General features: G+C 34.8%; 1 protein-coding gene across 5 annotated transcripts in view; it reads right to left on the reverse strand.

Moving 5' to 3' along the window:
- LOC129757634 (diacylglycerol kinase 1) overlaps positions 1-13,643 on the reverse strand; it is a 459,105-nt gene that overhangs the window by 50,666 nt on the left and 394,796 nt on the right. For all 5 annotated transcript variants that reach the window (XM_055754909.1, XM_055754905.1, XM_055754906.1 and 2 more), the window contains one exon: positions 10,310-11,200. In XM_055754909.1, the coding sequence (XP_055610884.1) occupies positions 10,310-11,200 (891 nt within the window). The remainder of the gene's footprint in view (positions 1-10,309; positions 11,201-13,643) is intronic.

The raw sequence follows: 13,643 nt of genomic DNA on the forward strand, positions 1-13,643 counted from the left end.
GAGGAGCTGTTTTGTTTATAATCTTTGTACTTTTTCTCGGTTTGTAATTTTGCAGTGTTGAACTTATTTCTTGGTAAAATCGAAATTAAAATAAAAGTTTAATAAAAAACTTGAAAGTGAGTTCATTGCTAAGTTACATAATAAGAATTTATGTCACTAATAACAAGAAACCGATATAAGAGGGATGAAGCAAAGACATTTTTTCGGATGCGTTTTTATAAAGCAAAATGGTAAAATTTCTCGAAAAGTTTATCTTAAAAGTTGATTATCTCCTGAACGGCGCAAATTGTTTTGGGTGAATAAGTGTTTTGTAAGTAGAATTTTAAGTTGAATACATTGGTAGCAAAATCTAAAAAAGCGAGAGAATTTTGAGATAATCACATTATAAGTTTTAAAATACAAAAATATTGGGTACTGATAACACTGTACGCAAAATTTATCAATGGCATTCAATTGACAATAACTTAATCTTCAAAACAAGGGTTTATATCATCTGTAGCTTGTACGGTTTAATGAGATATTCACAAAAGAAAATTGCTGGTTTTGAAAAAGCAAAGTTTTTAAGAATGGGGAGGGTTGCCATCAGGAGGGGAAATGCTTCGATTCTCACAAAAATTTGGAGTTTTCTTATTTACATTACAATTAGTCATCATACTGATTTAGGGCCAAACCAGAGAGGGTCGATGTATGTTCATGGTCACTTGGTATGGAATGACTCAAATTCTGATTTTTTTTAAAGATTCATTAGTAACTACACCCCTGATCTCTACTGGCACCGAAATTGACCCCCGGCAAAAGTCGCCACTTAAGAAAGTCGTACAAATTGCATTTCCCGGGTATCAAAGTTAATCCTCACTCGCCCATTTGAGCTGCCAGTCGAGAAAAAAAGAGAACGACAACGACGACGAAGAGAGGATCCGTAACAAGTCGGTGGCAAATTTAATACAATTATAATTTGTACCTTTTTTGTTGTGTTGGTCCTCAGTTGGTTGGTGTAAGGGTCATCCACCAAACCATCCAACCAGGTCGTCGGCTGGTCTTGCAAGTCTAAGTTCAAATAACACTTTGTGATTGTGGGAGGAAGCAGAAACTTTAAATTACTTTACGCGCCGGGGCCACGACTGTAAGCAAGCAATGGCTTTTGGCGCGCTATCTGAGTTCCAACCGGAAGATATTTCGGTTTCATTATTTCCTTAGTTTGGTGAAATCAAGCGCGAATGAAAACAGTGTTCGTGCTCACTGAAGAATAAGAAATTATTTTCTTACTAAATTTTTTTTTTGTAAATTTGTAATAGGCTTTCAGAATATAAAATAACAAATGGTTGAAAATAATGATACACAGAGAACTATTTCAAAGCCCTGAGAAAGTTCAGAACTGAATTTAAAGTTGCCTGAATCAACAGGATGTAAACTAGAAAATAATTTCATACTTGTATTTTTTACAGAAAATTTGTGTTCTTAGTAAAACGTCCGGGTAAAGTAAAGTAAAATTCTAATTGGGTCAATTTGCGTAGCATCAATTTATTTATGTCTGAGAAAATTGAGTCGGTTCCAGAGCAGAAACATAATTTAACCTTCGAACTCTTGAAGAAAATCGATGGATTTCGTATTAATTCTAACTTTTTCAGGTAAAATCTTACGTTTTCTTCTCTTTGGAAACTAGATTTTTTGATTGGAATGAGATTTAAACATTGAAAATTTTATTTGGCTTTAAAAACAAAAACAAAAAGTTGCAGAGCAAATATTCGCACAACAAAGCCCAGAACTTGACCATGTTTTTAACTGTCAAAACCTTAATATGTTCGAATTAAAAAAAACATTAAATTAAATAATCGACTAATCTAGCAGTAGACATGTTTTCTGATTAAGTTGTTTACATCCCTTTCATACCGAATGCACTATGGGGAAAAAAGTCTAATAACCGTGAAGAAATTTAATATCTTCCATCCTACTTTAAACAAATCTATGAAAAAGTACATTCTGTAGTGAAAATGTCTGGAAATCGATTGTACGTAGTTTCATACGCCGCACGAGCTTACGAACGGAGTTATAATGCCTTTTTAAACCCTAATTTCCCTATATTTTGTAAACAATCCAGAAAAAAAAAATTAATTATCAAAAGCTTTGGGCAAAAACAGACATATTTTGTGTGTGTTTTTTTCCGGGGAATCGAATGGAGGCTGTTTGAGCCACTGCACGCTTCGAGAAATGGAGTTATGGCTGTTTTTACTCTCAATTTCCCTGTATTTTTCAATTATTTCAGAAAAAAGATTTTTGGACATGATTTTTTTTAATCAAATGGCACGTATCTTGTGTGATTTTTTCCGAGGAATCCAACTAAGAGGACTAAGAGAGGACTTTTGTACTACAAAGAACTGAAATATTTCAACTCATTTTTGAATAAGGATGCAGTTTGTGAAATCTTCTCCTTTCTTCTTCTAAAAATTTTGTTTCAGGCCCAATCAATCAATCTGGCATAGATAAATCTAACTTTTTTCAAAATACTCACTACAAATATTGCACTCTTTGATTACACAAGAATTGAAGTACGTACTAACTAGACACTTTGTGTTTTCGTTTTGCATTTTTTGATTTAAAACGGGGCATTCAAATCCGTTTTTTTTACTGAAAGATGGGTGTTTGGAAGTGAATTCAAGTGAAAGCAGAAAATGTGTGATAAGTTTTCAGTACATCCTGAAAGTTGTGAATATAATATTCACTCTTGTCAATCGACACTGCTGGACAAGTGCAAACGACACTACCGGGGTAAGTGCAAACGTATTTTAAGTAAAAACAGCAATGTCAGAATTTGATTTCCAAAATGGTTAAGCATTATATTAAAATGGTCTGGTCAGACGGGGAACCAGACGACAAAGTTCAGTATTTGAAAGGGAGAGATCTAAAATTTTGTAATTTCTTGGTAAATGAAGTTCTTTTGCTTAAAACAACAGTCAGCAAAAATGGAGTCCTAAAAAGTAATTCATGTTGCAGGAAAAAGAGCAAATATACAGTGAGCGAAACAAGAATAGCACCACTATATGTTTTGCTTGTTAAAATATGAATGATTGAAAATTACGAAAATTTTCTTCCACAGTTTGTTCTGAATGGTTTAACGCAATTGGCGTTGAGGACCAAAAGTGTGAAAAAACGGGTGCGAAATAAGAATAGCACCACTTGAGTTTTTCACCAAAAACAAGATTATTTTTCAAAATTAACGGTGTAAAAGTAAATAATAAGAGTTCTACGAATTATTTGAATAGATAACTGCATTTTAGGAGTTTTCCAGAATTCCAAAGGTTTTCAAAGGTATTGAAAGGGGGTTTTAAAAGATGCTCCTCCAGCGTTAAGAAATTTAATATTTTAGCTATAGAACTTTATCAAACTGCTTGATTTCTTCATTAACATTTATAAGTATGATGCAAAATGATGAAACATAGATTTCAGGCTGAATTTGAATCCAAAAATCAGGTTGGAACACAAAAATACTAATGTTTTTTAATAGTCAAACACTATTTCTCTAGTTTTAAGTCATAGATGGCAGCCCTATTTTACCATTTAATCAAATTCATGCCCCTTTTCGAATATCCGGGATTAATTAAGGAGTGCTGGATGATTTTGGTCAAGAAATAAATACATGTACCTTGTGAACGCTTTGAAATTCTAGGATCACTAAATCCAAAAAAAAAATTAGAATTGCATCAATGTCACTAAAAGTGATTTTTTTGGACCGATTATCAGAATAAAGTTCTACTTTGCGATGGAGCTTGATGGACCAGACGGCTAGCAGTATAATTAGTATGATTTGCAATTGAATCGGAAGTTGAGATGTGCAGGAATTCTGGCGGTTGTACATTTTTGTGCTGGTGATTCTTTTGCAAATTCGGAAAAGTTTTCTGCAGCGTGAACTTCCACAAAACTGTGTTGGGAAAATACCTCAAAATGATAAATATGGGCCTAAATAAACCTGGAAAATTAATATTGAGACTAAATTTGGTTTTAACTGCAAGATAGTGCTGCCATCTACGACTTGAAACTGGAAAAAGTGTGCTTTACTAACAAAATCAAAGTTTTTTTTATTTCCAACCTATTTTTTCTTATTCAAAATTAATCCCGAATGTTAGTTTCATCATTTCACGTCATTTTAATGAAGAAAGTAAGTAGTTTGGTAAAGAACTACAGCTCAAATATCAAATTCCTTAACGCTAGAGGAGTATCTCTTAAAACCCCCTTTTAAAACCTTTGAAAACCTTTGGAATTCTGGAAAACTCCTTAAAATGCAATAATCTATTCAAATAATTCGTAGAAGCATTATTGTTCACTTTTACACAGTTAATTTAAAAAAAAAACTTTGTCTTTGTTGTATAACTCAAGAGGTGCTATTTTTATTTCGCACACCTTTTTTTACATTTTTGGTCCTCAACGCCAATTGCTACGTCCAAAAAAAGTAAACTTATGCTTGATTTATCCGTTAAGCAATTCAGAACAAACTGTGGAAGAAAATTTTTGTAATTTTCAATCATTCATATTTTAACAAGCAAAACATATAGTGGTACTATTCTTATTTCGCTCAATGTATCAATAAAAGTTGATAAATCATACTGGAACATGTATAAATTTTATTTTAGGACCGATACACTGACGCATCTGTGAATTAGTTTGGAAAAAGCATTGCATTTGCACTAGCGCTCATAAACGGGGCAAGTGTAAACTTAGATTTTTTTTTTACAAAAGCGCCGTTGCTTGTTTGTTAAATATTTTTTTTTTATTTTGAACTTTCAACGGAATTTTTTTGGGATGATTTTTTTGTGGTGCAAGAACGATTTTTGATAATTTTCGAAGATATGCATATTTTTCTAGGACATGTGAAAGTTGAGTTATGGTGAAATCCCTCTGCACTTGCCCTGGTGTATCTTATATTATTTTTTGTAGGGTAAGCATTTCAGATTCCCCGGATTTACTCCCCCCAGGTTGTCTGATTATTTAAAAAAAAGTCCGAATGAATTCAAGTTGGGCTCTTTTTTTTAAGTTAGTTTTAGCACAGAGAACAGACGCACAAGCTAGCCCACGAAACGTGTGTAAAATTTCCAACGATCGTTTAGAACCAATTTTTGTTTTTTGGCTGGGCCACCAGATGTCTCCAAACACATCAAAGAGAACTGTCAAAACCAAACTGAGAAAAAAAAACAAATTTTTGTCAGTTTTGAACAGGTCGTATGAACTGTTTGGCATGTTTCAAGAAAATTGCTGTAAAAGTTTCGTAACACTTTTGTTCGTTTGCATAATGAAAAAAAAAAATCCTTAAAAGTTAATCACTATTTCGTTCAAACTAGAAAATTTTGGACAATGGCATGTAAAAGTGATACTTGAAAGTAACGCGCTTTGAGATGTCTAAATAGAATCAGTTCAGATGGTTAAGGCTGATCGTCAAGAATGTTCTTTATGGACTGAATATATCCGATTGGTCCTTTGACGATAACCGTTCAAGAAGTGTAAAAACTTATTGAAGAACTGTTAGTCAGTAGTGAAAAATAAAGGAATGAATAAAAGTTTATCACCGGTGTTTTTTGTACGGTTTTACTTATTGACTTTCTTCAATGAGTGTAACAACTTTCTTTTATTTTAAATTCAGGTAGCGTTTCGGGTTACTCTGAGAGACATGATGATATTGTAGCAATCAGGTTGGCATAGCCTATCTAGAAATAAAATAAAAATCAGAAGGCCACGAACATCGTTATATAATTGTGACAGATCCGTTGAAGCCGTCAACCAATAAAGATGTACCTTGCAAGCCCAGAGTTTTTCAATTAACGCCGGCATCCTTCAATATATCTGATGATGGATGAAGGAAAGTAACCCAAATCGTTACGTCAATTTAAAAATGAAAGAAAGTTGTTGAAAATTGAAAATAGTCAAAAAGTAAAACCGTATAAAATAAAGGAAGTGAAATTCTGCCCAGTCAAAAGTAACTCTTATTGCATTGATCTAGCAATGAATTGAACCCGTCTATTTTAGACCGACATTAGGCAATTTATGAATTAGTTCATATACAATTACGCCTTTTCGAAAACTGAGCTCTTGAAAATTTGATTTCTAACTTTTGAACGGCGCAATAGATGGCACTGTTTCCAGTCTATTTTCAACGTATTTTCTGGATGTCAGCATTTGAAATTTTACACACTTTTTTAAAGATTTTTTGTTCGAGCTTGTACGTCTGTTCTCTGTGGTTTTAGCTAGATGTTTATTTGCAAGTTTGAAACATGATTCGAACACTGCTGACGTTTAACGATAAAAAAATTGAGGTGGTTTTCCTCGCTTTCTTGTCGAGTTTTTGAAATAATTGAAATACCCCGATTATGACAGGTTTAGGAAAAATCAATTCTGATTAGCCTCAGCCCGCCTGAATGCGAGAAAATTCTGCAATGTATAGATATTATTTTACGGGGGGTCTCTTAGGTGGTTTAGTTTTCGTTTTAATTCCAATTTTCTAATTTTAACTTTCTTTCCTAGATTCCAATAATGTAAAGCAGTATGATTTATACAATGTTAAACATGTCGAACTTGATCTTTCAATTTGTTTCTAAAAAAAATTGTGTTAATAATTAACTCAATCGTTGCAATTTAAGTCTTCTTTTTATGTCCTCAAAAATCACTGTGGAGAAGAAATTACACTAACTATAATTATTGCAATCTAATCACATGCTTAAATTTTATCACTATCCAATCAGTCCTTTGAAAGGCTTAAAATAAACTCAAGGATCACCCCCGTTTTAGACGGAATAAAGGAACCGAACCCACTCTTCGTTTCCCAACGCTTGACCTATTTCTAATGGTGCATAATGGCAGTATAGATTCCATCGCAAAGGACAAAGGAAAGGGAACTAACTTACTCTTCTACCAGCACCTTCCGAATTAGTAATAAAAGCGCTATTTGTTCCTCGTTGCTCCTCGAAAAATGCACACAAAATATATAGGTCGGGGCGCCTTTAACCTTTGAATTTTTCACCATGACGCCTTCCTTTGTTCCCCGGGATCCTCGCATCTAAGTACTGGAATGGATGGAAGGAAGGCTTCGAACAACGCCAACCATCCGGACCGGCATCAAACCGGAATATGCTACTATATAATACACATTCTATGACGTAACGACATGCCAACAGCTCTCGTTTGGTGCTGCTGCTGCTGCCGGTCGTTTTAGTGTAGGACTTTACTTCCTGCCAACCACCCACGAGCCAAGTAGCAGAAGCAGACAAAATTCGAAACCTTCCAAAAACCTGCTGCTGCAATCCACCCCAATTGCCCTTACAGCAACAACATGGTGTGTCATTTCCGTTTCCTTTTTGCCCGTCACGCTACGCTAACCAGGGTGACGGTGGGTTTTACTGGTAGGTTTTTAAACCTGTTTTGTCAAAGATTGAAAAGTTTCATCAAATAAGTTTTACCAAGCTCTCCTACAGGCAGCTTTAAACATTTTATAGTTCTTAAAAAGTTGTACCTTTCCATGAAGAAATAGGCATTCTTTAAATCTTAATGAATGAATTATTCAAAATATACACCCACCGGGTGCACCCAGCTTTTGGGTGTCTTCAACCGACTCATTGAATGTACCGTGACTATGTAAAGTATGCACGAAAATAAGTATCTTTTTCAACGGAAACTTCTTTGCACTATATTGCACTGTAAAGTAAATCAACTAGTGTCATCTATTAAACACGTCGTAATTCTATTTTTGTTTATATTGGTCTCGAAGTTATCGTGATGGTTGGTACTTGAAAAGAAAAATATGGAAGCATGATCTAATCATAATCAACATATTATATATTGAAAAAACTTTCAAGTCTCACTCTTTAGCTTATATTATGACGTCTCATATTTTAAATAACCACCATTTTCTGAAGTTATAATTTTCAATCTTCATCTTGGATAAAAGTGGCTCCAGAGAGTTCACTTATGACTGAGAGAATCATTATGATGTCAACATCAACTTCAATAAAATTAAGTTGGGTATCTTGGAAATCAAGATCCAACTGGCAGATTAAGATTTTGTTAGATGATTTTGATTTTCAACAAAATTGCCTTCTTTTGAAGCAAGCAGACATCAGATATTAAATTTTTTTTATGCAAATTTCGTATCATAGATGCACCTGTGGGATTTTTCTGTACATCGAAATAGAAAACCTTCACATGAATTCGAAAGTTATAAACAGTCACAAAGTATTTGGCCCGCTTTCCATAAGATTTTTGAATCTTTAAGACCCCTGAATATTTGTATACAGTTTTTTCCATGATGTGAAATTTTTGTAGAGATTTTCAATTTCTGATATCTGCTAGATTCAAAATATGTCTATTTTGGTGAAAATCTTGGCCAACCATGTATTTGTTCTCCTGTTCCGTTTTATAGTCACATTTCTCCTACTCAAATAATCTCCCATGCCAAATTTGGTTCCATTTGATCGATTAGCTCCCGAGTTATGCATAAATTGGTATGGGAGCCCCTTCTCTGCATTGAAACAAGGGAGAAATCTTAAAAATTCATAGAACCGAATACCCTCCTATGCCAAATTAAGTTCCATTTGATTAATCAGTTTTCGAGTTATGCAAAAAACATGTATGGGAGCCCCTTCCCCCTTTCCAATCTTCCCACTGGAAGGAGGAAGGGGTTCCAAACATCCATACTAACATTTCCCGTACTCAAATACCTTCTCATTTCAAATTTGGTTCGATTTGAACGAATAATTCTCAAGTCATGCAAAAATTTGTATGGAAGCCCCGCTCGTCCCTCCATCTCATCATTGGATGTGAGAGGGTTGGTTATGCAATTTGAAAAAAAAAAATGGCAACATTTTTTTGTCAGCGAAAAAGTTTTTCGTAGGCCAAAGGCCGTTTATAATCATAAAACTAAGCTTCTGAGAATTTTTAGCGAAAAAATGGGGTTTTCAGATGGTTAACATAGGAATAAAAAGGAAAAGAGCATCAGTAATTAAATTCTCTCCCAAAGTTTCGCCTGAACTACACTCCAAACTATCTTGTGAATATAATCCCCAACAAAATATTTGAAAAATCGAAAGATTTTGCAATGTGACGCAAGAAAAATTGTTGAAACCGGGCCTTATTTGACGAAATGGCATGCATTTCAAATTGAGTGTTCTGGTCTGGGGGGTCGAACATTTTGACGCCTCATTAACAGTGATGAATACCATCCTTTAAAACGTTATCCCATTTTTTAAGCTTAATAATTTTTCTATCATAACTCTTTTCTGAATGCGGTCTTCAGATGTCATTTGTCATAGTTCAAGCTTTAAGAAAACCTGCCCTAAGGGACTAAAATTATTGATGAAAAACTGGTTTCTCATGTTCCTTCCGAACAAACTGTCTTCAAATCCCATACAAATTTCAAGTTTGTTGAGCGACCCCTTCTCGAAGACCGATCTGGCTCAAATTTGACATGAAACCTTGTACTAGACATAGGATCAATTTTAGCCTGCAGCGCATAAAAGTCGGGTCATTTGAGGCACTCTAGTGCGCATGCATGCAATTTCTTTAGAATATCGAATGGTACTGTAAGTCTGCGCAAATTAAGGAAGTTTGAATGTGGTATCTCGAAGCATAGAAAGTTGGATGACCGTTAGGGCCATGTCAAATTTTTTATTACCCGCGGACACATAACCGAAGTGAAAGAGTTATCAAATGTTATGATAAGCATACCAGACTTTTGCCCATTTTATTTCAAAAATTTTAGTCGAAGCTGGACACATAGAGTGATTTTCTGAATATGTTGAATGAATAAAAATGTTTTTAAATCATGGATTATTCATAAAAGCTGTTTAGAACCTTTATGACAGATTTTCGCATTTTCTATGGGTACAAATACTTGTTATTGGAATCTTAAGGACAGTCGAACTTGAGCTGAATAAAACTGCTACAAGAACGGTGTTGTTCATAAGATCGAAAAGAGTTTACCCAACACTGGTCAAATCCAGGATTGTTTTATATTACAGAGAAATATCATCTATCTTTATCAATACAGAAGTTTTTTAGTTCAGTGGAAAAAAAAATCTATGATTGAGATTTTATTTATTATCAAAATTCTGGTAACTCCCTTTCTGATAAATTGCAAGCGTTTTATTGTGCCTAGTGCCCTTTGTACCAAATTTAGTGTCGAATCTATACCCACGCAACTAGCGACGGCAATTCCCGAAAACGTTCCGCAAACAACCAACAAAACGGCTTAACGCAATTAGTTCCCATTCAAATTAACCACTGGAATCGTGAATCGTGGACGGACAGCTAGCTAGCTAGCTGTAATACTCACCACCCCGACCGAGAAGTAGTTGTTGATGATATTGTACGGCACGGTGAATTCCGATGCGGTCTGCGGCTTTATCAGCTTCGGCAGATCGACCGGGGGTTTGTCCTTGACGGTGGTGGTCGTGGCGGAAGTTGTGGAGCTGCTGCTATTGATGTGGACACTGTTTGTGGTCGTGGTTGCATTAGACCTCACTTCCGCTTTTGCCACCTCCGTCGCAATCGATTGGGACCGTTTAGCCGTTGTGGTTGAATCCTTTTCCTCATCCGGACTGTTGAGGGTTCCGTTGTTGTTGGTGGCGACACGTGTCTTATCGTCTACGTCGTCGTCGTGGTCGTGGTCGTGGTTGTTGTTCTGAAGCGGCGCATTATTGTCATCAACGTGGTTGGTCTGTGGCGGGTCCTGGGAGTTATCTACGGGGTGGTCTCCACTATTGCCATTGATAGTTGGCGGGGCTGCTGGGGGGTCACTTATTGTGGTGGTGGTGGTGGTTTCCGGGTGACCGGCAGTGTCCTCCTCATTGCAGGATGCATTAACGACCACCGGTTCTGAATGTGCTGCTGGTGCTGGAGCTGCCGTTGGTGGCTCTTTGACAGAATTGCCGTCTGTTTGTTGAGTAATTTCCTTGGTCCCTCCGCCCGTTAAGGAGCTGCTGCTGTTGCTGCAGGACGTCGTTGTCGTTTGCTGATGGTGATGGTGATGGTGATGATGAAAGTGTTGATGATGTGCCCCGGTGCCATTATTGTCACTCAACACGACACGCTTCGTGTTCTCTATCGATATCTCGGTCGTTTTTGTACTATTTTTAACTTCATCGCCAGTTTGAATCACAGATTTGTCCACAATTATCCTATGTGAGAATTCTATCACTTTTTGTACATTTTCCGAAAGTGTCACCTGTTGATTGAAAAAAAAAGAGAGAGAAAATCAGCATTCACTGACATCAATCAAACGTGTCCGCCCTTGAAATACACAGTGCAGTACATTTTAAAGAAAACAACTTTTTTTTTGCTGATTTTGAAGTAATTCAACCTTAAAATCCCTCAGACGACTTTTTCCTATTATGTCATCATCCGTAGATTTGCTCCAGATTTCAATGTAAAGGCGACTGAGCGAAAATGTATAAAACTTGGTCTCAATGAGGCCAAGAAAGTGCTCAAAGAGAAAATTTGGTCCCTAAGTCCAAAAAAACGAATTAAAGCATTCAACGAAACACAAATTTTTATTTTGATCGGCTAATCTGTTACAAGCGAAATTGTCACATATAAGAACGTGCAAACGAGAAAAACGCTATTGAAATTTCAGTTAGAATTTTCTATTTTTTTCTCAAAAGAAAAATTCCCTTACAGTTTTTTCGCAGTGAACAGTTGAAGTTAATCATTTCACAATGTTTTCTGCAAATGTCCTGTAACGAAAAGGAGCAGGACATTTATCGTAATTTTACAGGTCGAAAACATGATTACGTGACATTTTATTTTTAGTGTACAACTTTTTTACAGGACATTTGCTGTAATAATCAATGAATCTTCGTTAACTTTCAAGGAAAACTATTGAAAATTACAGTTTTGGTTAATAACAGGTTGATTTATTTTAAAGGTTGCAGTTTCAGTGACACGTAATAGTTTTCTGTGTACGAAAAACTGTCAGACCGCTACACTTTTTCTATCATTTAAAGAGCTCGTATAGTTTCTATTTTCCCCAAAAAAAAACAAGTTGAACCTTAATTTGAGAAATACGTTCCTCTTTGTTCATAAAAATGTATAGTTGAGTATCGATCTTGTAAGTAGTGCCTACCGACAAGTGTTGGAGAAATTTTTTCTAAGAAAATCATTCAAGGCTCCTCGCTTCTCCCCCACCTTCTTTTTCAGTATGCTTTCCGATGAATAACATTATACTCAACAGTTAAAACGCATGTTTAAATATTGCGGACCAACTACGAGATACCTGGTTTTTTTCGCTTTACGCGAGGGCGCTTCTCTGTTAATTATAACTCTAATATGATATATTTTATAATAAAACTTTATTGTACATAATTTTGATTCTAAATTTGAACAATTTGGTCCAGTCATTTCATAGATAGAGAATGCCAAATTTTGGAGTTTTGGGCCTAGATTTCTTCGTGGTCCTTATCATGTTGAGAGAATTTTTTGATAAAATTAGCATTTTTCCTAGAATTTTCACTTGTGTGACATTCTTGCTAAGTATACTTGTTTGTGTTTTAATTCGAATGTTAACACTAAAAGAAACTGTTCCCAGCAAAAAAGTGAAAGTGACCCAAAAGTCACATGGGACAGTTTTGCTTGGAACGGCAGTATTGTAACTAAAAATACGGGAAAACCAGTGAAAAATTATCTTTTTAGCTATGTTGTTAGAATAGTATAAAAAATACAATAATTTATATAGAAAATTTGATAGAAGTGTGATGAAACCATTGCATCACATTGGAATTGTTTTCAAAAACATTACAGTTGAAATTATTTTTGTTAGATTAATTTTTTCCAAAAATATGATAATCTGAGTTATTAGTGCTTCAAAACTTCAAAAATTAAATGTTGAAAGTTTGAGAAAAATGTGCATAAGAAAAATAGGTAGTTTTTCAGGTTACGATTTCGTTTTAATTTGGTGCGGTTGAGGATCCAAAAGAAAAAAAAATTTAAAATAGGTATGAAATTCTTTTACAAATCCTGTGAACAGTTTTAAAAATGCTTAAAAATAAATTTGAGCGCATCAAAGCGATTTATTTATTCTTAAAAGATACTTTCGAGAAAACACACTTTATGTATTACATCATTATTAAAAAATATTGGTTTCTTTTCAAACAATATAAGAGCAAATAAAAAAAGCTAAATCTGAAAATTACACAACATAAAGTTTAAAATTTGTGGAATCCTTTGACATTATCTACACATAATTGATCATTTAATTCAAGTTTAATTAATGGATTTGCATATTACAAGATCACTAGGAAAACATGGAAATTTCAAAAAATTATCATAATATAATCCAAGGTGACTTTTTTGAAGTTTAAGTCAAACAACTTCCATAAACTTTAAGTCAAAATCTCACATTACAAAAAATTTGGAAAATAGAAGAGATATGTACCTAGGTATATCTTTCTTATATATTAAAAAGGAGGCGTAAATATCTACGTACGCGATCTTCCCTTGCAGGGATCATCCGATTTACATGCAAATTTTTTTTTGTTTCCGTTTTCGCGTAGAGCTAATGCTCATCCATCTTTATGTAGGAAGTTTTGGCGCTCATTTTCATAGCCGCTGTACTCTTCACGTGGCCTTGGTGCCGAAAAAAATCTATTTTTAAACGAAAAAAGAACTCTTAC

The sequence above is a fragment of the Uranotaenia lowii genome, chromosome 3, assembly GCF_029784155.1.
Source record: "Uranotaenia lowii strain MFRU-FL chromosome 3, ASM2978415v1, whole genome shotgun sequence".
Taxonomy (NCBI): domain Eukaryota; kingdom Metazoa; phylum Arthropoda; class Insecta; order Diptera; family Culicidae; genus Uranotaenia; species Uranotaenia lowii.